Source organism: Suricata suricatta, chromosome 11 (genome assembly GCF_006229205.1).
Source record: "Suricata suricatta isolate VVHF042 chromosome 11, meerkat_22Aug2017_6uvM2_HiC, whole genome shotgun sequence".
Classification (NCBI taxonomy): Eukaryota; Metazoa; Chordata; class Mammalia; order Carnivora; family Herpestidae; genus Suricata; species Suricata suricatta.
Genome location: NC_043710.1, coordinates 41,467,205 through 41,494,825, shown reverse-complemented (window position 1 = coordinate 41,494,825; position 27,621 = coordinate 41,467,205). Strand labels below are relative to the sequence as shown.

At 36.9% G+C, this 27,621-nt stretch overlaps 1 protein-coding gene across 5 annotated transcripts in view; it reads right to left on the bottom strand.

Annotated features, from left to right (window-relative positions):
- SOX6 (SRY-box transcription factor 6) overlaps positions 1 to 27,621 on the bottom strand; it is a 372,948-nt gene that overhangs the window by 193,885 nt on the left and 151,442 nt on the right. For all 5 annotated transcript variants that reach the window (XM_029957189.1, XM_029957193.1, XM_029957194.1 and 2 more), the window contains exons 4-5: positions 18,379 to 18,551; positions 15,452 to 15,520 (exon numbers count right to left, since the gene is read on the bottom strand). In XM_029957189.1, coding sequence (XP_029813049.1) covers positions 15,452 to 15,520; positions 18,379 to 18,551 — 242 coding nt within the window. The remainder of the gene's footprint in view (positions 1 to 15,451; positions 15,521 to 18,378; positions 18,552 to 27,621) is intronic.

Below are 27,621 nucleotides of genomic sequence, written 5' to 3'. Positions count from 1 at the left end.
CATGTGTATATGTTCCTGCCTTTATAATAGTTGCCATATGAGTACATTTAAATGTTTACTGATAGATCATTACTACTGAAAAAGATATCAAGCTTGAAAGTACAAAAATTTAAGATCAGTAGTCAAAAATTAAGATAAGGGGCTAATGATGATTATAATATAAGTCAAAGGGAGAAAAATGATCCAGTCCACAAAACCTTAAGAAAATATGAACGGTATAAATGGAAATATACCTGTAACCTCTTATGTATGCCTCTCTAACAACATGGATTTTCCCCCAGATGCCAGAGTCCACAAATTGAGACAAACTAAACAAATCATAGTTTGAAACACCCACAGAAAATGTTGAAATAAAGATCCCCTCCACATTTTAAGAAAGTACTCTCTAAAGAAAGGCTTCAGAGTGTTGCCAACGATGCTGCTTAGTAAATACTTTAAATTCCTTCTACTTGAGAAAGGATCCAAAGTATATTAGGCTCTCTCCCCTCCCCCTCTAGTGAATTAATATTCCATGATATACACCGCCACTGCTGATGGGGGCACCTCTTTTCAATGAGCAGAGATCAGCAAATAGCTATTTCACAAAGAATAAAAATATAACCTTGTCATTTTAATGTGTTTATGTTAAAAAAACGTGGCAGATCCATGTTAATAAACCTTGCTTAGGGAAAAAATAAAATAGTTGCTAAGCCATGGTGAGTAATTAGCCTTTTAGCATCCCCTTTCTTCAAAAATGCTTCCTCCTGTGCTGGTTCTTTTAAATAGCTCCAGTCCTGGTTGCCTTTGTTGGGCTTGGAAATTGTTCACATATGAGAGAAATTAAGCTCTCATTTAACAGAGACACATGCCTGTCAAGACCAGAGGAACAAAGACTGGTCCCTGGGGCCTGTTCAGCTCCCAGAGGCTGCCACTCATTCTGTTAGCAATGCTTACCCTTTACAGAATGTGTATAAAACCCAATAAATCATTTCATCTGCTCTGCCTAATACACGAGACCTCGGACCATTTTTCAAAGTGTTTTCTCTCTTATACAACTTCACAGCTAGTTAGTTAAAAAAAAAAAAAAGACCTCTATTGGTGTTTTGTTTTGTTTTTCAAAATGCAGTAAGACTTTTCTAGTCAAAAAGGTAATGAGAATGTTCCCAAACATAGTCGGCACAAAGGAAGAAGCTCCTTAGCTTGCTTCCCAGATATCTTTCCTACCTCTTATGGTTAATAATGAGAACACCTCATTTTGCGAATTACCAGTATATCTCCCAGCTGCTTTTCAACCTACATTCAGAAGCTAGCTCTGGCAACATGAAGTGGTTAAAGACCAGAACTGGACAGACGTGCTGTCTTATTTAAATTCAATACATTTTGCCCCTCTGGAACACACAGCCACCGTGTTCTTACAGGGTGGAGATTAAAACTACACTTAACAAGCCAGCTCTTTTTATTAGGAGAATAAAATGGCCTTTTAAACCAAACCAGAATATCCCCTCACACATTGTCATTTCCAAAGAAAATAAGATGATCTGTGAGCCTTCCTAAGGAGAAAAGACAATGTTACCTTTTACATAGAAATCTCTGTGTTATCTGCTCCTTCATATTCTCACCTACTCCTCCCCCTGGGGAAAAACAGGGGGCTCTGATGAAAGACTAATGACCAGATTTTAAAAGCTTTCTACCTTAAGGATGCCTGGGTGGCTGAGTCTGTTAAGCGTCCTACTTTGGTTTGGGTCCTGATCTCATGGTTGGTGTGCTGAAGCCCCACAATGGGCTCTGCTCTGACAGCTCAGGGGCCTGGAGCCTGCTTTGGATTCTGTGCCTCTCTCTCTCACCTCCCCTTCCCTGCTCAAGCTCTGTCTCTCTATCTCAATTAAAAAATTGTTTTAAAAATAAAAAATAGAACCCTTCTAGCTTATACTACTCCAAAGTAGAGAGGGGACACAGCTGTGGGTATCTGTCCATGATCATAAAAATAAATACTTTATTCAAAAGTAAAATGCTTGTTTAATCTGCATAGCATGTAGAGCAAACTCACCAAGGATTTACTCTAGCAATGTTCATCTTTCCACAGAAACACTAGGAGTTCCAGGGATGATAGTTTCAATCCCCAAGGTGCTGTGAACCCCAAAATAATAAGAAGCTGGTAGCATAAGTAACTTCACCCTGCTTAGCAGGGAAGAAAAAGCAGATCTGGATTTCATAAGTAAAACCAGATCTATACAATGGTTATATGGTAAAGCCTTGCAATTAATGGAAACCATAAGCAGTTCAAGAAGCCAGCAAGACAGTAGTTTCTCCAGAATAGGTTTCACTCGTATCTAGTTAGATATTAATCAGATGTACAACTGGCACAAAGGCTTTGTGCAAACACAGATAACTGTACTTATGCCTTAGTACAAAAGAAAAAAAAGGAAATAGATGTGCATTAGACTCTTTTACATTCATATTTATGTATCATTCCCGCATGATTTATCATTTTTCAAATAATAAATTATTTTCATTTTTAAACCACAAATCACGTCCTGCAGGCCTTAGCAGATGCAGATGTCAGAATGTGGTAGTACAACAAAATTAATTAAATAACCCTTGAAAAAATAAAACAAAGTTTATTTATAAAAAATGACATTAAGGTGAACTGCCTAATAAGAACATGGATTTGCTTAAATAAAACATTATATGGTTCTGTTTTAGATTCATCCCTAAAGCCCTGAAAGATATTAGAATTTTAGTGAGTAATTACCCTATTTACTTCAAACAAAATGGGAGGAAATCGGAAAACCATATTAAACTCTACCACACATCAGAAATGAAATTCTCTCATTTTTTATCTTGCAACCCAATAAATGAATTGTAGTTGGAAAATTTATTGGGACTAGAAGTTGAAACCTAACAAGCTCAAAATGAGGAAATGGCCAAAAGAATGTCCATATCAACATTATGCTTCAAGCAGTAAACTCACTTTTAGGAAGCATAACCAAGTAGTCCCGCCTTCGCAGCTTAATTGTTTTCAGATAGTCTGAGCCTCACTCAGCACCACCCCCACAGTTAGACCAAATTCTAACTACTTAACACATCTCTTTTCAAATGAAAATGCAACACATGGGGTGAAAACAAGAGAGACTAGGAGAAGGTGTTACATGCTATATATGCCGCTGACATAATACTACACGGGGGTATGCTGTAATTTCCTGCAATTAATACTTTAGCAAAGCTATAAGAATTTTTTCCCCAAAATTATAATATTTCACTGGCAACACTAAAATTAAGTTTGTGTCACCCTTTCCATTATATAGCCTTAATGCCAGGAGTTTGTCATTGGCTACAGAAATGTCTTTGGTGTAGCCTGAAAGTAGGCTTTTATAGGCCCTCTTCCTAAATATGTTTTTCTAAGAATCCCCAATAGCTATCATTCCATATGGCAGGCCTTATAAGCCATCACAATACCCTACAAAGGAAACGTGAATTTGACCTCATAATTCAAAACCTTTCAATGATTTAAAAGACAAACATTCCTAGGTAGACATGGCTTATGCTGTGGCCAAACTTGACATTTGCCTGCAAACTTTGTAGGCAAAACTACCTACTATTCTCCATTTTCTAAGAAACAGAGTTAATTCTTTCATCTAAAGTCACAGGAGGTCAGAGTTGCAAGGAATTTCTGCAACAATCTTGTACATGATCTTTGTTCTAAATATATGGAAAATGAGAATCATTGTAGAAGAGGTCATGTAGTTGCTAACAGAACAAAAACTAGACATAGACATCCCGAGTCCAAATCCACGCTTCTCTCTGTTACTCTACACTGCTCTGTTTTCCGCTTCGGGACTGTGTACCTTCCACAGAAGGAGGGAGAACAAGTTCTGCTGATCAGGTCAGTTTTTGTCTCCGTGTCTCCCTTTTTCCAGGCTTGAAATTGTGGCCTTCTGGAGCCAAGGGGAACATACAATGGGGACTCATTCAGTGTGGTTGGGGAAGGTGGATGGGAAAACAAGCAAGAGGTGGAACAGGCACACATGGCAGTAAGAGCCTGACGGCGCTGGAAAGACCTGCACCTACGCATTTATTCCAGCTATCTGGGGACCCGGTTGTGTTTTAATAACTGACACCTCTATTTAAGCAACCAGAAATCAGATAGGACAATTAAATCATGAGATCTGATGATCTATTGGTGATCACAATTTATTTACCCTAAATCAGAGTTCTCGAAAGGGTCCTGCCAGTGTATCTGACTCTCTCTGAAAGAACAAAATCAGACAATCTTAACAGGAAAACAGCTGTGTGCAGAGTCCAACTATAAGAGGCCAACATCATTTCCTCTTTGCCCTGGTTTCCACCCTTGCATTACAAATATTCTATCCATGAGCTGGAATTCCTCCAATGATAGACTACATGTTTGTTCTGTCATTGTGGAACTGACTTAGCCTACCTGAGCTTCTAAGATCAACCTCTTAGAACCAATAATGAATACTACCATCTAATTTTTGCCTGTTCCTTTGGGTTTTTCATTTCATTTCATTTTATTTCAGATAGACTCCATGCCCAATGTGGAGATCAAACTCACAACCCTGAAACTGAGAGTCACATGCTTCACCAACTGAGCCAACCAGGCACCCTGCCCTCTGGGCTTTACCATAGACAAAGCATACCAGGTCATCTAACTGTGCCTCTACTCTGTCTAGAAGCCTAGGTCTGTACAAAGCATTACAAAGAATTACACAGAGGGGGTAGAGAGAAAAACTTGTAACTAGTTTTTCCTTTTCTCAAACCTCTGTTAATCATCGCTAAGCACGGTGACAGCTTCCTATCAATGTACACTTTCTTTTTCTCCATGATCTTCTGCTATTAAGCTCATTCTTCTACCACTATATCCACATTGACTCTCAAACCCCAGCCTCCAGCTCCTAAACTGATGTTCTGGGAGCTATCATGACACTCATGATTCTCAGTGAAATGCAAGTCAAGTGGAAGGAGAAGCTGACAGCCACAGAATGAAAAAAGGTCCTTTAGGACAAACAAATACCTGAACCAGCAGCTGGAGAGCTTTCCCCTCCTTGAAGTTTCAGGCCCTGATCGCCTCCTCAGGCACCATTCAATTATACTAATCCTAAAGTGCCCTGTTTTTAACTAATTCTCTGTACATTAACAAATGACTTCAGCCGCATCCAGCTTAAAAAACACCAAACTAGGACTTACTTACATCTTTTATTGAATAATAGCACATAAGAAATGCTTCTCCTTATAGGTAACTGGTTCCTAATAACATCTCAACTTTTGAAAGGGGACAAAAGTTAATAGACAATCTTGTTCTTGTTTCGCCTCCTCCTTTTCCTATGAATAATACCACTAAAGAATGCATAAGGAGCCAACATTTGTGTGGCTGGGAAATGAATGATGCTATTACAGTACAAAATAAGCCGGGCCTGTTAAGAATTCTTTAGAATAGTTTGTCCACCTTGTCAACATGTTCAGCAGCCAAGTCACCCCAGCTGAGAGCCCTTTCCATCTGCACTAATCTGAGCCACTGTAGAAAATTTAATTCTTCCACTGAAATGCATGTTCAACAATGGTCATGACCATGACCTGACTGAGGATGGACTTTTCCCTTCTTCCATTCTGTGAATTCCTTAACTTTCATTATTTAATGTTAAAACTTCAACATTTCTTAATGAATTGGATAGTAGATAAAATGAAATCAGTGTCTCACAGTGAGACACTGACACATTTTGCATCATTTATTTTCTTTTATTTTGAACAAGTAAAAATATCTGACTCTAACGTTAATAACTTTGGGTGGGAGTTTACCTTATGTGAATTAAAAATGGTTATGTCAGTACATCCCTTCAGAATTTAAAGGATATTTCCCTGTGCTATATCAAGTGTCACACAGTATATCAATTTTTATTTCCCATCTCTCAAGTCTGGTATGCATACTGTTTAACTTCTTAAATTCTAAGTATAGACATAATTCACAAAAGCTGGGCAAATGCCTGACTTACAGGAGATGGCATACACAAGATTTATATGAACAACTTTATTTTAAACAAGAACTTTTGCATTTTGTGCTACTACATCACATAACTTCATCTGTGCTTTTTTAAAAAGCTATAAAATAAATTGGAAAGGTTCATTTACTATCCTTCTAACTTAACAAGCACTACTGATATAATAGAAAAGCCCATTTTAGTGTGAAAGGTTAGAATCTGACCCTATTTTCCAGAAGAAAATGCCATGCTCCCTTTTAGACAGTCTCCAGGAAGCCCTGTCTAATTCTCAGCCAACCATTTCCGAATGCCTGATAAAACTTACTCACCTCTTGGTGAAAACTGAAATACCTCTCATGTGGCAGCCGGAGAAAACTGTTGCTCTTTATTTTCCTCTAGATTATCACAGTACTAATAATTGATTTAAGTGCATCCATATTGACTGTCCTACATTCCCATCACTAATTTGTGGATTCTAAAGATGCATGAGGATATAGATACAAACATACTTATACACACAGATACAAAATATGTACATTTATGTTTCTCTATAAAGTACTCTGAAATTATACATGGCACACAACAACAATAATGATAGTGAAAGATGCTGTGTATTGAACAACTACTAGAGGCTTTATAATGATCTCTAATCTCATAACAACTAAGGTACTATTATTACTCGTCTTCCTAGGAATTAAGAAATATAGGCTCAGAGACATTAAGAAACTTGTCTCCTAGCTAGTAAGTGAGCAAAACAGATCACTGAGCTAATTAGCAGTATAACTGGAATTTAAATTTGGATTTATCTAACCAATCCTGTGCTGGTTCTACAAAACTTTTGAATTACATACATACACTCAGAAATAATGCATCTTATTCTCCACACCTTCTACTTTTATGTACAAACCTAGCTTAAAAGTATATTTAGATTCACACATTCTATATATATATATATATATATATATATATATATATATATATATATGTAGTTAATTTCATAGAGAATTCTTTGTAAAAAACATATGACAAATTAATAACGGGTTGAATTTCTGGGCCATTTTGTTTAAATAGTAACTAAGAAGTAATTTTCTAAAAAGTTTTGTCTTATGAAAATCTATGCTTCATTTTTATTTCATACACCTTTTCCCAAAGGAAAAACATATTCTGGTCTCAACACATTCCTATTTTGCCAGTATGCCTATATATAAATAAAAATCAAGTTATTAGAACAATTGATTTATTTAATTGTTTAAACCATGATCCATTATAAGCTTTCTAGCTTTTAAGTAAAGTAGCTGGGACCAAAATCAAAAATATATTTCAGCTGCTAAAGAATTATTTAAGTTATGCCCAACCCTCTGTTTGAAGATATATCTTTCTGTAGATATAGATATAGATGATATAGATATAGATAGATAGATGTTAGATAGGTAAGTAGGTAGATGGTCCAAATAACTTAGAGTTCACATTTAATCATTTAATCTGCATTACACTGTATAAAGCTGTATTTCTCAATCTTGATTGCCCTCCAGCATCATCTAGAGAGTTTTTTAACAATCTTCTATTAGGATTGTACCCCAGACCAATTAAATCAGAATCTCTGATATGGAACCCAGGCATTAGTATTTTTAAAAGGCTTCCGAGTGATTGCAAGGGACAACCCAGATTGAGAACCAATGGCATCAAATGCTGTCACTCACTTTTATCTGCTGGAGAAGGTAGCTGTAAAGAAAAGTATTAACATTAAAAATCTTGACCTTCAATATAAAGACTTATCACTTTAAAGCCCTTGGAGAGTAAAATAATTAACTATCTAAAAAGTTTATATGTAAATACCGAAAGAGTCACTTGGCCATGAATACCTTTCATACTACACTACAGAAAGATTCCAATTATGTCCTTTTTATCTCTTTCCTTGTGGGTATGCATCCACAGTTGTAGTAGCTCTGGGGTATAACCTGGTTCTAATGGCAAATCTTCATTTTTTTTTTTCTGTTTAGGGACAGAGAGAATGTAATGAGATGTTAGATATTAGGTATTACTACCTACATTTTACAAACTAGGAAATTAAAGTGCACTAAGATTTATTCAAGTCACAGAAAGGATAAACTGAGACACAACCTGAAATGTTGTCAAGAAAGTTGGGTCCCACTCACAGCCCTGACAATATTTAGCTTTTTAAGCTCGTACTAGTCTGCGGTTTCAGCTTCCTTGCGAAAATTAAAGGATTTGGACTGAAGAAAGAGTTGCAAAGAAATTTCAAAGGAAAACAAAACTGGGAACATATAAATGTATCAGGGAATGTCTTACTTCACCAAATAAACCACTGGAAACCAAAGAAAGTGCATGCTATCTATTATCACCTTATTTCATAAGAAGAAAAGGCGTTTTAATTCCAAAGGAAGAAAAACCAACATAATGTCAAGGTTAATTTTTAAGTATAGCTTAATGATAAACTCATGATATTGTTGGCCACCAGGAATAGCCACCGACCCTCCCCCCATGGGTGAATGAGAAGCCTGAGGACTCTAGATGATGTCTCCAAGTTTAACCTTCTACTAACATGGAAACCGGGGGGAGGGGGATTATTTAGCAACTCTTAGGGTAGCGCTCTTTCAAAGGTTTCCCAAAATTTATTATTGAAGAACTACCTTCATCATTTTTGCCATACCCAAGTACTTTATTTGCTTACAGTTTCTATTTAAAGTGATGTATTTTGGCTTAAATACATTTATTTCAAAAGGAAGCTTTATATCATTACCTCAAATAGAAAACTAAAATCTCTTGTCATAAATATAAGATAACCAGGTAAATATGAAAATCAAAGTTTTATTTTAATTTTATTTCCTTTTATTTGTAGTTCAATACTATTTCCTCCAAAGATTCTGAGCCTAATATGCTCTCTCTTTCTGTAGGAAAGACAGAGAGAGATTAGCACATCCTAGAAAGGTATTAAAGACTAAAACTAAACTGAGCCCTCAATGTAATCAGAGAGATCAAGAAAAAAATAGAAGAGAGCCACCTTTTCGTCATGGGATTGACTCACTATTACGTAATGCCACATGCTGGCACCACTGGGCTCACCTACCACTCTGCTACTCTCCTGCCTCTGAAGAGGTAATATACTCTCCCTTTTTCATTAATGCCAGAAAGCAGCAAGGACCTTGGTTTCCCAGAATTTTTAGTATTGGAAGTTAGAGAGAGAGAGAGCTGGGTGGGGATTGGAGTCTGAGAAAAGCATCTGAAGATAAAATAGAGAAGGGAGTGTCACCTAGAAGGGGTGAGAAAAACCAAAGCATAGTACCTGGGAAGCATTGAGATTCAGGTTCTGGTCTGCTGAAAGATCTTTGCCATAGGCCACATTTAGAAAACAGGCAACAAGCTGATTAATAACTCCATATAGTAGCTCATAGGATCTGGACAAGTATCACTTCTTATTTTTAGATCCATTCCAACTTTAACACACAGTCTAGCATGGTTAACACGGAGTTTCTAATCCACAGAGAATTCACATTTTTAGCTGTGAAAGCCCTTGCCTTTCATGAATTATAGCAGCTTTACCTATTCTTTATAATTCAGAAACTTCATTATTAGAATGTTTGAAGCAAGCTATGGAGCATCTATCATTACTTAAAAAGTTAATTAGATTACATAAAAGAAATAATTAGATTTGCATTTTTATCTTGGTTTTAAACTTCCAAAGAAGATCACAACAGCCTGCCTGTGGGCAATTAAAAACAGCATACAGCAGAGAAATAGAGGAGAAAGGGTCTGTTTTTCCTGGCTAATTCATGATTGAGGATAGAATTACAAAATATTTTAAGGGCTTGCTGAAGCTGGGGGCTAATCCTAGACTTCTAAGCTTTGTTTATAACTCTCATTTCTTTGCAAGAGAGTATCAGATACACGTACAGTGCCAATAGTAGTATCAAATTACTTCCAGTGGGTTTATTTAGTCCTGTTCAGAGGCTGTTGGAAGGAGATTCGTTACCTGATCAATAACACAAGAAAAGGTCTATTGGCTGGAGACAAAACAGGAGCACTGTAATTGCTTTTTGTTTGTCAATGCTAACTACAATTAACAAAAAGATACAACATAAGACAGAGGGACTACGTGAGCCCAGAGGGCTCCTGACTTTCATAAGCCTTATGTTGGCTCTTTTAGCCATCTCCAAAAGACAATAAATGCCAAGGTCCAGCTCTTAAATTAGAGGTCACTTAGATATTTAATGATGAAGCATATCTTCAAATATATATCTTTTATTATTATCCCAGCAAAAAATTAATTAACCAGGTCATACAGGCCATGAAGGCTAATGTACAAAGTAATTATTTCTGATCTTTAGACAACTACTTCACATAAAAAGGTAGTCCTTATTCTGCTCAGCAGATACCCAAAATGCCTGTAGTTAATCATATTGAAGGAAACAAAAGGCAAGGTTTATCTCTTTAAAAGGTGGAAGTCCATCTCAAATTATTCCATCTAATGGTTAAGAACAATCACCTCCTTTCTTATAACATTAGCATCTCTTCTGGTTACCAGACAGGAAGAAGAGCGCATATCCAACGGTGCTCTCCCATGACAAACACACAGAGACACACAAAACATAAAGAGCACACAGGAATATATTATAATCAAAATGGAAACTACTATGTATGAAAAAATAGTCAAGAATGGAGTAACACTTCAGTGAAGAGACAAATACTTGGTTTTGTAAGTAAGCAGCATGTATAACCACATTTAAACGGGACAACTTTCTGATGAGACAAAGATTATGTGCAAGGCAGCAGCAATGACATTTAGTTCAGGCCTTCCACAGATGGAATTTGCCATCTAATGTATGTATTAAATGATGAGAAAAGGGCAATGAATATTATACATTAATCATAAAGATTAACAAAAAGCTAAGAATTTCAAGTTTCACAATTTACTTAAAAAGGCATATGTGTATGAATTTACTAAATCATTGACCCTGACCCAGGAAGCCAAATGCCCAAATAAGACCCCAACCAGCCAGTCCATTGTTAGGAGACCACTGTTGTTCCATCAGTGATGTGAGGAGACGACACTGCCTGTGGCGCACACAATACAAGTAAGCCATTTGAATAACTCTAAAATTGGGGTTTGAAGAGACAACAAATAATGGGATCGCACCATTCAATGTCTAAAAAAGTAAGCTTCTCACCAAGATATTTTCATGAGCTAAACTGTCCTCCAAAGATTAAATTTTAGCAACAAAATGTTTCCTAGTAATGTCCTATTGAAACCGAAGGATGTGGTGTGTTGTACCCATGAAGAATAACCTCTCTAGACACAAAAACCATGACATGGTCAATTGAGGTTGTATAAATAAGTATACAAGTGGATCAAGAAAGCAAAATTTATAACCTATTTTCTCCTTTGCGTATAGACTTATATGTACTGGTTGATTAAAATACTGCAAATATGCTTTGATGTGTCCAATAATTAAAAGTGAATTTTGTTTACTGGTCAACATAACTCATAATAAATAAAATGCTACAAAAGACTAAGATACTCTAGTGCAATGGTGGGGGTCAAGGAGACTTTGGAATTAAAGGATGAGAACCAACACCCCCAATTCCAATGGTCCGTATTCCACTATCTACTGGTTTGGCTTTCCATACACTTGATGAAAACTGTGCTATTTCTGTCCTGGAAGTATCAAAAATGTCTAACTTTTTCTGGGCTCTATATCGGGGGAATTACTTAATATGAAACAAATTAGAGGAATCACCATTTTCCCCAAAGCACAAACAGAGGGATTTGAATTCACTAAGCAAACAGCCTCCTAAAAGATCTGTTAATATTAAATCATTTTAATAATCATTTAAAGTTATTAACCTGATTTTTTAATGGCAAAAATTGACTCGTGAAAAAAATAAAAACATTGATTCACAAAGTCACTCATCTTACTTTCTAAACGTGGTTTACATGGTCTTAAGTGTATCTATGTGAAACTTTAGTTAGAATTTACCAAGGCAAAATTATGTTAAAAATAATATTTAGGAAAGAAAAAATATATAAATGAAATGGTTTTTAACTACACATGTAAGTTTTGAATGATTGCACATAAAATAAGCATGAGGACACTTACAATGCTATCTTCACCATGTCTTTTTCCTATCTCTAAGGAAAAATCCTGATCTCAATTTGTGCAAACCATTCAGGTTTTCATTTGTTTCCATTGTATATAATAGGCCCAGATGTGTTGGTGTGTGGTTATTACAAGAGGTTAGACACTCCTCCTTTTTTTTCTACTGCAGTTTGCAAATTCCAAAACAACAGTACTGATTCACAAGTCAGTATTCTGAACTAGAAGTACAGAGCAATCTTGAATGTAACCAGCTGATACTCATGATCCATAACCAATTGCCATGGCTTAATCTCACTGACTTTGTTAGCTAACAGGTTCTAGGACTCAAATTTAAAAATAAGAAAGAGGGTCAAACGTGCTCAGATGGTCTCCGTGTACATTCATGTTCAGAAGGGGAAGTTCGTACTCACCTTATTTTACTCTTTGTTCTGTTTTGTTTTCAAACAGGAGAATGTTTCTTTCATGATAGAAAAATGTGTGCAGCATCTCTGAAATCTCATATTTTGCTCAAAAAACCATACTAAAATTACCCCCACCAATAACCTCTCCTAAATTTAATCCTGTCTATATCTTAAAAACCATATTTGAAAAATAGTTAACCCATTCCCCTTCCCCCCCAAAAACCTGGAAGTCTGAATATCAAATACCTACTTCATAAGTGTCAGATATAAATATGTTTTGTGTAAGGAGTGTTTTTAAGCATTTGAAAAATTCTTTGAATGGTCTCATACTGATAAGATAAACACAGACAAGATATGCAGTAGTCACTGCAGTAGCTCAGGACAGAATGAGCTATAAACGCAGGTTATTGCTTCCTGTTATTTTTTAAAATATAAATTCTTATTACAAAGATTCCTGTATTTCTAAAATGAAGGCAACTCTGACACTTTGAATCTCTGTCTGATTTTATAATTTACACAGCTGAGATCAAGTGCTGATTAGCTTCAATTTTTAAAAATTTAAACAACGAGAAATATTCGCAATTAAACTTCTATTAGAAACCCCCCAAAACAATTTTCCTGTCTTCTCAAATTAAACAGTCTGATGAATAATATTTTAAATCATATTCTATAGTTTCCTGAAGAAGACATCAATTTCATGTAGTAAAGTTACAACTAAAATCATCTTATCAATAAATGCTATTTCATAAAGATGCTCTGAGCTTATTTGGTTGCTATTCATCTGACATCCTCAGCACCACAAAACAAACATCAATTAAGACAGCCACTTGATACAAACACCAGTGGACTAAGAAGTGAAATACATTCAAAATAAATAAATAAGTAAGTAATGAAGATGTAGCAAAAACATTAAGTAACCGATAAAGGGAACATCTCAGGAAACTTCTTCCATTCCTGCTTTACAAATAGGAGAAACAGAGAGAAGTAAATGATCAGGTTATTTAACACCTACTGAGTTCTTAGAGAGGAATCTAGAGAAAAATGTAGGAAACCACAGGCTAAAAATCTTGACCTCAGCAGTAGGAGCTACACTGAAAATTCTAATAAGGGCAGAACCAAGGAACACCTGGACAGTTATTTAATTAAGGATCTCAGCATGAGTCATAAAAGAGGTATCAGGATAAGAAATTATTCTGAGATTTCATTGTAAAAGCTGTCAAAAATGCCAGAGACATTCCATCTTCCCTGTATTTGGACTCTATTTTGAAGCATACAGACTTGGGTATGGAAGATAGAATCAGAACTAATTAAACAACAACAACAAAAACACTGGTTAAAACCTTCGAGTGAAGAGAGCTGGACAAAATGCCAAATGAAGTATAAGTACTTCTTCAGGCACCAAACTGGTACTTTAAATGAAACACCAAGTATGATTAATAAATGAAGCAAGGCTCTAATTTAACACCACTGGCTTTCACCAAAGAAAGAGTAGATGAGTAAGCTAGAACATTATGTGAATGATTTTTTTTTAATACAGTAAGATATATGGGGTACCTGGGTGGCTCAGTTGGTTAAGCATCAGACTTTGGCTCAGGTCATGATCTCACGGTTTGTTGGTTCGAGCTCCGCATCGGGTTCTGCACTGACAGCTCAGAACCTAGTGCCTGCTTTGGATTCTGTGCCTCCCTCTCTCTCTGTCCCATTTCTTCTCTCCCTCCCTCTCTCTCTCTCTTTCTCTTTCAAAAATAAATAAAACATAAAAAAATACAGGAAGGTATAATATTAAACTCAAGCAAAGGAATAATATAAATCACAATATACTGCCCCAACTAGGCTGAATCACAGATCCCAGAAGTTAGAAAATACCCGCAGCTGGCTCAGTTGGTTAAGCGTCTGACTCGGTTTCAGCTCAGGGCATGATCTCATGGTTCGTGAGTTGAAGCCCAATGCTGACAGCTCAGAGCCTGCCTGGGATTCTCTCTCTCCCACTCTTTCTGACCCTCCTCTGTTCTCTCTGTCTCTCAAAATAAATAAAACTTAAAAAAGAAAAAAGAAAATATCCACAGCAATCAAGAGAATCCACAGAGGCTGTGCTGGGTACACACAAATTTGGGATAAGTGTTCCTGAAGATTAATCACCAAACAGTTCCTTATTCTATGGCTTTCTAGAAGTCATACTTATTGTATAAGTGGATGTACCTATGTTCCTATTTGAAAGTGGAGGCCACTTCTTTTACTGATCTCAGAGAGCTATTAAATTAACCATCAAGTATCTAAAGGAATGCCAGAAATCAGAATCCCTTCCCAGACCACCGTGATCATTATTTATGCATTTGTGTTACAGTGCCACAACAGAAAAGGGGAATTTTTAAATTGTGTTAAATTATTTGGGAACACGTTTTTCTTCCTTTCTAGATTATAAGTTCCTTGAAGGCACATAATTATTCATTGATCTTCACACTCCCCCCAGCACCTAGCAGAAATGCAGTTACTATTTCTTAAAGAAAAAATTAATCATTATCAATCTTTTCCCAGGTCATAAGACTCTTCTCATAACTGACCTACTCAGAGAGTCCTAACAAGCAAGTAAGTGTAAGCTTCTCCCTGTGATACTATTAAGATGGTAAAATACAAAGTGGAAAGTGGTTTGTGGCAATAAAAATAGCATGGGTGTGCTACCTTTGAAACCACTTAGGTTTCAGCTGGGTTGCGTTAGGCAAAATGCAGAAGGAAGAGGAGATAAGGTTTTTTCTGTTTACGAGTCACATCAGAAAAGAACGCTTAGACCACCACGTGGTCCACGTTTCCTACATCCACTTATACAATTGTGTACAACCTCCTTGAGGAACAGCCCTGTTGGTGCTGTGAACAAGAGAGGGGCACATCTGAAGCATTTTCAATTCTGTTTTCAAGGAGGAAAGTAACTAAGTATAATCAGCTGAGAGTAATAAAATACACTGACCTGGATCTGTTGCTGGAGGAGATTAATTTTGTGCTGCTGCTGCAGAAGTTGCTGCTGTTGTCTTGCAATCTATCAGAAATAAAGTTTCGTTAAGTTCAAGTGAAATGTTTGCACCTTTGCCATTACCCCAGGTTATCTCTCTTGGAATTGCAAGAATGCTTTACTGTACTTCTATATGAAACAGTTCCTATAAAATGAAAGAGGCAGACTTGGTAAGTTGGAGAAAATGAAAAATTTCAAACAGGTGCCACCTCTCTGCTTAGCCCTTAAATCTCTCTCTGTAGATGAACAGGACGCCTTGTATGACCTTTGTGAGCAGTTCATCCATATCTGCAATGGCCGTCTGGAAATAATCGGAATTTTGAAATCTGATCTTTGGACAAAAAAGACAGGAAAACTCTGGCTACATTTTCTCAAGAGCTTAATTTGGATGTTAAAAAGTAAAATCTGTAAGCAAAGACAGGAAAGAACTTTCTATTACTTATAACGTGGTCTACTTTGGTGAAACCTTTTCTGAAGAGAAGATTTTCAGAACTGATAAAACTTACAAATATTGTCAAGGGAGTGCCAAAAAAAAAAAAAAACCAGCAAAAACTCAGAAACCTTTCTTTTTTTCTTGTTGATATCACACATACAAAGCATTTTTTAGAAAATTCAATATTCACCCATTTATACTTTTGAGGGTAATATGTTCATTTTAAAGGTCAGGTTCCATATACGAGTTTTACATTTCCTTCCTTTGTCCAAAATCAAATTCAACATGTTAACACATAATCTGTTCTATATAAAGAAATATTAACCACTTTAAGCAGGCCGTATGGAGGATCCAAATCTGCCCCTCAGAAGAGCAAGCAATTCCTTTCACATAATGGTGTTACTATAAAATATGAGTTAGGCATCAGGCTGTTTGTTGCCTCAAAAGCGGAAGCCCATACCCCTTATGAGAACACACTCACTGCCAATGTAAGAAGCTAGACAGAGAAGTGTCCACAGATTACTTAGAAGGCCTTGGTTTCATAGTGCCTATAGGTAAGAGTTACAACTTTTTCATTCTTATTTCTTCTATTTCCAAAAGTCAATATTGTGGGCAATATTAGAAGTAAAATGGGCAATCTTAGAAGTAAAAATGAAGGTGGATCAGGCTTCAGCTGTATATTTCTTGAGTCTTTTTGGGGCTTCAGCCTAGAACTGAGGAAAACACCCAAATCACTTTTCACTGAGCCTAAGATAACAAAAAATAGCAGTCTACTCCAAAATGTTGCTTTGTGGTTTCTGGTAATGACTGGCTCATACTGGAACTCATGATAAAGCTGCCCCCATCATGGGCTAGAGTTTGAGAAATGGGACTACTACCCTTCAAAGCTTTATAAACAAAATAGAAACAGTATGTAGTTAGACTGGAAAGGCCCAGTCTGCTTGTCACTATTCAAATAGAAATGGGCAACTCACTTGGCAACTCTAGGTATAGATGCAGGACCCTCTGAATATTTATTTCCTCTTAGCAAGCCAGTGAAACACTACTAGGCATCTAATATTGATGGTCCCTCCTAAATGATAAAGTGCTGCATAGAAATGCATCCAAAACACCACAGTGCAATTACTATCATCCACTCTAGACGTATGGGTTTGACACAGTGAAGTATGGTACATAAGCACCATGTGGCTCAAATTCTGAATTTTATTTGCCAATCGGTTGAGCTACATGCTCGCTTCATTGAGCATGACAACCTAGTTTTAAGTGTCATTTAATTTTCATTTTGAAATATAATTACAAAGTGTTCACTGTAAGATATCACTCGTCTGCAAATGTGTCAAGATTAATTTGTGCTAGCTTATTCACAAGTGTCAATAGTTAATTACTGTGTCATCTCTGGATGGCTAAATGACATTCTAACTTCTGATTTTTTACAGTGTTCCTTTATGTTATTTTCCATTAGGGGCTGAGTCCATATTCCTACATGTGGGCAAATATTCAAGCATATAAAATACCAGACGTCACAACTCATTAAAATCAACAGAGCATATATTGCTCTATATACCCCTATAAAATACATTTAACTGAAAAGATAATTCCAGTAATAATGTCAGATTTCTAAAAACTGCACATTAATTTGGGTCCGTCTGATCTAAAGCTTCAGGGACTACTCTATAGGATCATTGTTGTTAGATTAATGTACTCTTATGAGACAGGAAAAACGTTTGGGAAAGTGATTTTTTTAAAAAAGATATACACTTAAGCTTTTCATTTTTTTTTCTTCTTTCTCACTTCTAAATCAATGAAATCAAATTCTTAGAGGGGCCATGTGCTAATTTGTTTTCAATGATTTACCTATGCAATAAATAGAGTGACCATGTAATTTATCATTCAAACCAGGACAACTTTTGCAAGTGGAATAGGGGTTATTAATAATTATTCTGGAAAACAGGCATTAGCCAGGGCTATTCTGGGAAAACTGAGGCCTATGGTCACCTTAGCTTTAATGTCAGAGAAAATCATGGGGCCAGTAAGCTTAAAGATCTTTAACGTTTCTCTAGACCAGGACCTTCCTTTTCTGGATGAGAAGAGTAGGCCAAGAGAGAAGCAATTTACTCCTGGTTAAGCTACACTAGGATTGCACGTGATGCCTATGTGAATGAGTCCCCAAGTAATTAATCAAATCCAAATGTTGTGGAATAACGTTATCACTTCAGTTATGCCCAGTTGCTATGATGCCTTTCTTTGTCCTCCACATATGCCCTTAGTATTCCTAAAGCCCCCGGATTTCCAGAAGGCTTCTTCATTTCCTTCCTTCTCTTTCTTCTTTTCTTCTTCTTCTTCTTCTTTTTTTTTTTTTAGGAATGCTTATGACAAAACAATCAGTGTGATTACTCGCTGAGCTTGGCACATTCCACCTCTCCAGTTCATCAGCTCCTTTTGCAGGGCTCACCTGTTCTTGCTGTTGGCGAGCAAGGTCCATTTGCTGCCGTTGTTTCTCAATTTGTGAGGCTGCCAGTTTTTTCTGTTCATCATGCGCTGCCAGGAGCTGCTCCCGTAAACTGATCAGCTGGGTAATCATAGTAGAGAGCTGCCGTTCCTTCTCTGCCAGGCTCTCAGGTGTACCTAAAATGGAAGTGAGAAGATTTCTCACAAGTTTGAGAAAAGCCTGAATGAATTTGGGAAAAGCGGAGGGTGGATTTAGAAAGGGACTACCTTAAGACACTTAACCATCTGGGACAGTAATTGAAGGTTACCGGAGTATAGGAACACTACAGAGTATCAATGGAATGAACACCAGAGTTAGTCACTGCCCCTGCCAAGAAAAAGTATCATTGCTAATAAATTCACACTCTTCCCTCTGGCTCTTTAAAACAGAACAAAACAAAACAAAAAGCAGAACTATCCCCATTCTCGCCCTTTAACCATACTCCCCCTCACCCCCCACTTACCCCCAGCAAATCTATCTGATCAATCTAAAAAAACCCATGATATTTAGTACCAAAGATTAGAAACCATGGGTTGTATTAATATTCTATGACATTAGTTATCTAACACAGTGACTAACACAGGATCTAAGACATAGTAGGTGCTTAATAAGCATTAGTTAAGGAATTTTCCAATCACTGCTCTCATGAAACTTTTCTACTGTGCAAAGACATGTCTCTGAAGCTTAGAAGTTAGGAGTTGTTCTCTTGGCCTTGGAATGAGTTCTACAGAGAGAAAAAAAACTGCCTTGCCTCAGGTAAGGTAGGATTGCATCTGATGTTTTCCCCCCTATGAAGGGATCAAGCTAAAGTTTTCAAGTTAATCCTTAAAGGCAACAATGTTGCTTGGAGGGGGTCTCTCACCCCTTTGTCATTTGTCATTCTTCAAAGGGAAAAAAACATGTTGGAGGTTGAAAAGGTTATGCATAAGGAGGTGCTGTTTAATGAATATGATGTTGCTGAACACTTACAGTACGCACTACCGGTGCTGAACAGTCTTTATGGGCAAATTGCACAGCTCTCTTAAGTAAAGGGTACAGAATCCTTTTGTGAATCTAAATTAGAGCATTTACCACAGCATAAGATAAGAATTTCAACCCACTGTATTTGAGCCACACAGGTTTCATTATGAAGAAATGATCTATGATTTGAAAGCTTTTCAGAAAGATGCCACCAGCTGTCAAAGGGGACAAAGATTGCCGATCTGAGTGTGTGTGGAAGAGCAGACTTCCAATCTCCTTATGCGCCTCCCCCCCCACCCCAGCCCTGCTAAGAAAGCACCAGGACAATCTGAGAAACTAAAAATATTTCAGTTAGGAGTCGTCTTATTTTCTGAGTGGCCCCAAGGACAAAGGGAACCTTCAGAGGATGCTGGCTAGTGCTTACTAGTATATGATTCCCAGAAGGTAAGACTGATGTCAGCAGAGAAGTTATGACAGTTGGGACTACCTTAGGGTTTGTAATATCAATTTAAGTCCTTAAAAAATAAAGAAACAATCAGTTAATATTCCATACGCTTAAAGATTCACTGAGCTGAAAGATGGCCTAAAATCAAAACTAAAAGAAAAATAATCATGAGATCATGTTAGAAAATATTCAATTGATAAATTGATAAATTGTATTCAACCATTCTTTCTAGCTACTGGAATTGACTTTTTTAATGAGTTTTTATTTCAGCAATAGGAATTTCAGCTTGGTAAAAAAAAAAAAAGTCATGATCCAGAAACATTAAAATACAAAAGCAAGTTCCCAGCAGGAATCATAAAATTTCTTCAAAAGTACAACAAGCTCAATCAGTGCATATGCTAATATATATATGAAGGAGAAGACAACAAAGTATAATATATATTCACTTACTTATTTTATTCATTTCTAACTTAAAAAAACTTTCTGAATGGCAACTATATATGAAAGAATACTGATACTATGGAAAGGAAAAGCGGATAGGATTCCCTACTCTCGTGTACTTTGGACTACATAGTGCATGAGAGTAGGGAACCTTGATCAAGCAATCACACATATAAATGTAAACTAAAACTAAACAAGAATTACAAAATGACAGATATTTGGTGGGAAGTTAATCAAGTTTAGGAGGCCCCGTTGTAAGAAAGATAGATTGAAAAAGTAACAAATTAACAGGAAAATGAATAGAGTTAAGTAGTCAAAGAGTTGAGGGTGACCAAGAAGCTTTTCAGGAGAAATAACATAAGCAAAAAGCCCTGGAGGAAGGGAGGGGAGTTCCAGTGTGTTCCACAAGTTGAAAGAAGGTAATAAAACTTGAGCAGGGAGAAATAAGGGGAACAGAGTACCAGATGAGATACAGGGGCAGTAAAGTTCACACCATTCAGCTCCTAATTGACCATGCTTGATAAACTTCATACTTATCCTAAGAATATTTCAAAATCACTACAGTATTCTAAATATGGGATGAATGATGTGGTCATTCTACCTATGGTGTGGGAAACAGTTTGGAAAACTGTAAGAATAAATAATTGGATAAATGCACATTTTATTGCATATATTTTTTGGCAATATTCTGATCTCCTTGATATTTTCTTATTATACTTTTCTATGTGAGGTGAGTTAAGAGAAGACTTATTGGATACTGGGAAAGTTACTGCACTACAATTCTTAGTTAAAAAAAGAGAAGCAATCATAGGAAATTTTGGGTAAGGGCCAACACAAGAGTTGGATCTGGTATTTACGTTCCCCAGGAAAATCTATAAGGTTTTCTTTTCTCCTTCTAGATTGTTTTAACAATCTTTAATATAGTCCCCTTCCTCCTCTATACAGAAAACAGAGAAGCTGAGGATAATGTATACATGACTTCGGTTCAAGGTGAAGCCAAAGGTCTATAAATGCATTGGTGATCCTATGCATCAGCACAAGGGGAAGGGGGAGAGAGGGGGGAGGGGGAGAGGTGGTAGTAATGGAGGAGGGCACTTGTGGGGAAGAGCACTGGGAGTCATTTGGAAACCAATGTGACAATAAACTATTAAAAAAATTTTTTTAAATAAATGCATTCATTGGTGCTTCCAATGCTAATAGGTATGTATATCTGGATTTATAGAATAATACTTTTAACCAATCTTTTTACAAATCAGTATGGTATTCAAGTTGTTTAATTGTAAAAATTCAGTGACATGTAAATAATTTTTTAAAAAGCACACCAGAGAGCAATATTTTTAGAAAATTTAGGCATTCATATAAGACTATTGCTATCTTTTCCTTAAATTTGAAGAGCACATATATATATTTTGAGTAGAGATTAGTGTCATAATGCATGCAGTTGGAATGAAATATAGTGGCAAAACAAATCTAAAATTCCCCCTCAATGGGGAATTTATATATACACACACACATAAATATAAATACATGCATATATACATGTATATATTTATATATGTGTGTGTGTACATATATATATAGAGAGAGAGAGAAATTAAGGAGAAATCAATTTACACCCTACAAAACTGACACTCTCTGAGGGTGCATGCATACCATTTTCTGTTCTATGTCCATTGTATTTGGTTACATATAGTGATTTAAACCTAGATATTTAAAACTTGTAGTGCTAGATTTTTCTCTTTTAATTAACAACAAATGGTGATACTGATGTACTAAAAATAACATCGAATCTGAATCACATTAATAAGCCAACCTGTGAACACAAGTTATTTTGTCTCAAAAAATACTAGTTTAGGGGAAGCCTGGGTGGCTCAGTCTGTGATGCGTCTGACTTCAGCTCAGGTCATTGATCTCACAGCTGATGTGTTCAAGCCCCATATAAGGCTCTGTGTGACAGTGTGGAGCCTGCTTTGTATTCTCTCCCCCCGCCCCCGCTGCCCCTCCCCAACTAGCTCTCTCTCAAAATAAATAAATAAACCTAAAAAAATACTAGTTTAATTGAATGTGTAACTTTGCTATGGAAAAAAACTACAGACTTAAAATGGCTCAACCTTTCTTACTTCATGACGCTGTCATAGTGATACTCAGGCAGTAACGCAGGGAGGAAACCTCTGCAGGTGCCGGGCAGTGCAGAGACCCGCAGCTCTCGCTCAGCCACACAATCAGGAGGGCAAACAACTGGCTCAGTTCAACCGTACTGCACCAATACATTCTGTTTTTCACTTTCTGTATGATATGCAATAAATTGTATGAAATATTCAATACTTTTTTTTATAAAATAGACTTAATGTTAGATGATTTTGCCCAACTGTAAGCTAACGTAAGTGTTCTGAGCACACTCAAGTTAGGCTAGGCTATGGTAGGTGGATTAGGTGTATTAAATGCATTTTGAACTTGATATTTTCAACTTAAAATGGGTTCATCCAGATGTAACTCCATCATAAGAAGAGGAAGATCTGTATAACTGTCAGAGTTGAAAAAGTAGACAATTTAGGGAGTATAGTGAGGCAACCTAAATACTGTCCAGCTATGCTAAAGGCAAAAGACCAATAAAAACCTCTTATGAGGTAGTTTAACTCTATGTAAAAAGTTTTGTCTTGAATTATGTTTTCAGTTGCGATAAAATCAACTTGGAAATAAGGAAGGTCAGATCTAGAGGCTCTGGCCAGGCCAGCAGAGGTCATCAGAAACTGCCTATCGTCTGTTTCACATCCTTCAGGCTATCTTAAAATCTTTAAAAAGTACTGCTGGAAAATAGTGTCTCCCCCACAAAAATGGAGGTAGTTTCATAAACTGCAAAGAGGGAGCCAGCAAGAAAGCTCCAGCACACAGCTTCTCTACGAGTCAGTGTGCCTGCTTCTATCCAGTATCACACACAGTATGTGCCTGACATTCTGCCATAAACCGCCTCTATTCTCCAACTCCAAAGACAGTGCGGCAGGTTTTTTTTTCCATGGGGTCGTCTTTATCCCCAAACCACATCTGTCTTGAGTTTCTCTCAGATTAGTCAGGTGGATCAGTGCTCCCCAGGGCCTGCTCCAGCTGAAGTATTTTAATTTGACTAAACACCTGATTTATTTTATCTCTCCGATGAGAAAGGCAGTTTGTCTTAATAGAGCCTGTCAGCCCACAGCCCCATTCACAGCAATTTACAGGCAGCCAGGGACGCTGGAAGAGAAGAGTGCCGTGATTCTGTATTTTATCCTCCTCCAGAAAGCACCTAAAAGCAGCTATTCACTGCTACTGCATGTGGCATTTTAGAACTGAATTAGCTTTTTATTCAAGTAACTACACTTGTTGTGAATAGCTTATCTGTAAAATTGCTACATTCACTACTGATTTTATTAACCTTTGGCTCTATCACAAAATGGTCTTCAGTTAGGAAAGACCTTTAAAATTGACACATTTTTTTTTCTTAGGGGCCTTTATTCCAGTGACTTCAGATTTACTGAGTTTGATCCATTGAATTCTTTACCAGTTGTACTTAAAATTTTGAGTCTCAATAGGAAGCCAATAATGTGTAAATAAGGAAACACTTTTCAAAATGTAAATATGGCAGCAATTTCCCTCATCAAAAGTTTTCAAATACAATCTTTCGCTATAACAGTTTTAAAATCAGCCCTCTAGCCCTTTTTGGTCATAATCTGCAGAACTTGAAAAAAAATGAACTAACAGACTATTTTTTTAAACTTTACCAACTATAACCACCTGTCCATAGGCCCAAAAACCTACAAAGAAATTGAAAATTGATGAGAACTTGGGTAAAATAAAAGGTAATTTGGATAAATCACTTTGTGTTATATAATTAAAAATTAAATATTAGAATCAGGTTTAAAATTTACAGTCTCTCTTTTTTTTTTTTTACATCAGCTCACAGAATGAGCACCACACTCTGCTAGTAATTTCACCCACAGTTATAGCCTAGATGCTAGAAATAAGACTGGGTATTGGGAAGTCACAGAGGACTCAACATCTGGACAAGGCAGGCATCTTGAAGAGCACTTTACTAGATAGAGATTTGCCTCACCCTCCTTACAATATTCTCAGACCTAGGACTTTTACAATATAAACATTTCACACAGGTCGCTCTCTTTATAGCTGTTCCCTGGAACTAGACATATGTGGTGATAACTAAGTTTTTCTAATAAGAAAACCCAGAAACAAGCACAGCAGTGGGAAAAGAGTCAGACTAAAAGAAGGAACGGAGAGACTCACTCACAGAGTTGGCCAAATTAAATTTTGTGAATTTCTCCGCATTGTTTTTATGTCTTCGCTCTTATGAAACGAAGGGAAATGGTGTTAAAACACAATGTTTACCAAGCCAAATAATACTAGTCTTAACAAGTAGCATTCTCTAGAAATGTGTCCCAGAGAATTTAAAATAAGACTTCCACCTAAACATGCTCGGTCATTGAATCACACATTACTGTAATAAGCTTAATAAGACTTAACAGTGAAATTACAAGAAACCTGAACTAAAAGTGTCTGCATTCGGAACGGTGGAGAGTGACATTGGAGTGGAGTTCTGATGGAGACACACTTCTCCACATCAATCCTAGAAAGATTAAAGCACTTAAGCAGTAATTTCAAAGCAGCATCAACCAAAGGATTCAGCCAACAATCCAGAAAGATTTTTAAATTAAGCTGAAAAGAAGAGCTCTTACAAGTGAATTCCCTGGTTAGTTCTAATTTTTTTTTTTCAAATGGACATTGTTTGAGAAGAAAGCCAAAATACAATGCTGGTCATAAAAGAAAGCTGCATTTGATCTCCTCTGCTCACAGGTAACCTGGTTAAACTGCTGTGCTCATGCCGCAGCCTCCTCACACATCAGATGGGCTGTGATGTCCCCACTTCACAAGCACAGTCCATCATTTAGCATTGGCCTTTTTTGATATAGCCTTCTTTTAAATGTCACAAAATAGGGCAGCAAAAAGTCAACAAAAAAATAAATAGGGTAAGCTGAAGAAACTAACAAGCTATCAGAAGGTCCCCTGATAAAAGTTACTTTGTGGTGACTGCCTGAGAAAGGAGCCCCTGTCCCCGTGTCCCAGCAGCTAATTTGAGTTCTGAATCCAACAGCAGTTTGAAAAGCTTTCCACTCTAAAGGGCCCCAGTGCATCATAAAGATAAAGGATTTCAGTACAAAACCATCACAAAGACCTCTATTATCTTATCAGTCTTTGGTTACAACAGCTGAACCAATATGACTAAATTCTGAATGACTTTTTTCAAAACAGCAAAATACTGGAATTTCTTTGTTTTCTCATCAGTCAGCTATTGTCATTGCTCCCATATGCTACTGTCCATTCCTTAGTAAATAAAAGTTTAATAAATGCGGCAATTGTGCTCTTAGGAATCACTTAGGGACCACTACACAGGAAATGTGGCTCATGGACTAAGTGAGGTACAGACTGTTTTTGTTTTTGTTTTTTCCCGCCAAATGTATGAGAATTTCCTTCCTTAAATGTAAACAACTCTCATTTAAAATGTTATTAAAATCTACTGTATACAAACAAGAATATCCAGGAACTCTCTAAATTAAGATCAAACTCCCCTATTCCAGGCACACTCACCTCTCCTTCAGCTTCCTCTCTCTCTAGCTGCAAAAGGAAGTCTATTCCTGGATCAACTGAGGTCTATTCATGTTGCAGATCCCAAAAGAGCAAGAACAATCCATGGAATTCTGCCATCTAGGCTCCTAACCTCACAGCTGGGCCTTCAGTCCGTTGTGCTTTATTAGCCCATTCTTTGGGATCCGGAAATGAAGGTATCCTGAAACATCCCTCCCTCAGTAGAAGACAGGCTGCCTTTACATCACTATTCTCTATGGATGGTAACTGGGCAATGGCTACATCTCTATAATTTACACATAAAAATTGTAATACCTGGCCTCTCAGAAACATGGAATTCTTTGGTCTTTTAGAAAAAAAACAATAAAATAAGTTGTTTCAATATTGCTGAATATAGAATTGGCTCTTTCTCAAGAAGTTCTATCAGAATTAGGAAACAGGAAAGATGAAGACAAATAGACCTTATTTAACAAAGTATTGTCTTAAGAGATTATATGTGTTATTTTACTTAATCCTCATCCTAAATGTTGCATTGTTACTTTCATCTCATAGAAGAAAAGTAAAGAAACTTTATCGGAGATCATGTGATTGGATATGAATTCAGGTCTTCTGATTCCTAATTCAAGGAAGTCTGGAGGTGAAGGAGGAGGTATTTTCCCTTACAATCAGAGTTAGAATATTGGGGAATTTCTAAAAGTTAGGAGTACGCTCTAAGGGATGCAGAATTTTAATCCCACGTAAGGCTTAGAAATGCTCAAATTCTTAATAAGGCTTTATTTACAAAGTAATTTTAAAAGCTAGGCTAGGCAATTAGAGAACCAACGAGGTGAGTAAATTGAACTTTGACAACTTATAAATGTAAAAATAGATCTTGATTTAAGTGATATGCCTCAAGTTACTCAGGAAATTAGCACCCTGCCTGGCAGTCAAGGTCCCCTGCTACGTTTTATACCCAAACCCTTTCTCCTCAACGTATATGGCCTCCTGGTTCCAAATCCAAATACAAAGATTTTGCAGACCAGATACAAAACATCCCAGATACAAAATTTACAACACCTATGAAAGTCTGACAAATACACTCAAATATTTGCACATATCAAGTGTGCTGCTGCCTTAGGGTGCGGTGTGGCTGCCAGCTGAGATGGTCAGGTGCTAGCCAAGAGGAAGTTACCCGGAGAAGTGTAGGAAGTGTTCCTAGTAAGGGCTGAGGAACCTCTCTGATACAACTAAGGCTTAGAACAGTTGCCTGTTTAAACACACCACATCCTTGCCCGTTTCTAATATTTACAACTTGCCTAGTATAAGTCAAGGGAATCCTTTCCCTAGCCCAATATGCCTGATTATACAATAATGATTGCTTAAACTTATGTAGCAATTGCCTCTTAAACAATATCTTAGAAAGAGCTTTCTATATATTTATTCGTTTATTCCTCAAAACAATCCTATGCAGTGGGTCATAGTGCTATCCATGTTAAAGTTAAGGAAACCAGGGGCGCCTGGGTGGCTCAGTCGGTTAAGCGTCTGGCTTTGGCTCAGGCCATGATCTCGCAGTTCGTGGGTTCGAATCCCAAGTCGGGCTCTGTGCTGACAGCTAGCTCAGAGCCTGGAACCTGTTTCAGATTCTGTGTCTCCCTCTCTCTCTGACCCTCCCCTGCTCACATTCTCTCCGTCTCTCAAAAATTAAAAAAAAAAAATTAAAACAAGAAAAGATAAGGAAACTGAAGCATAAA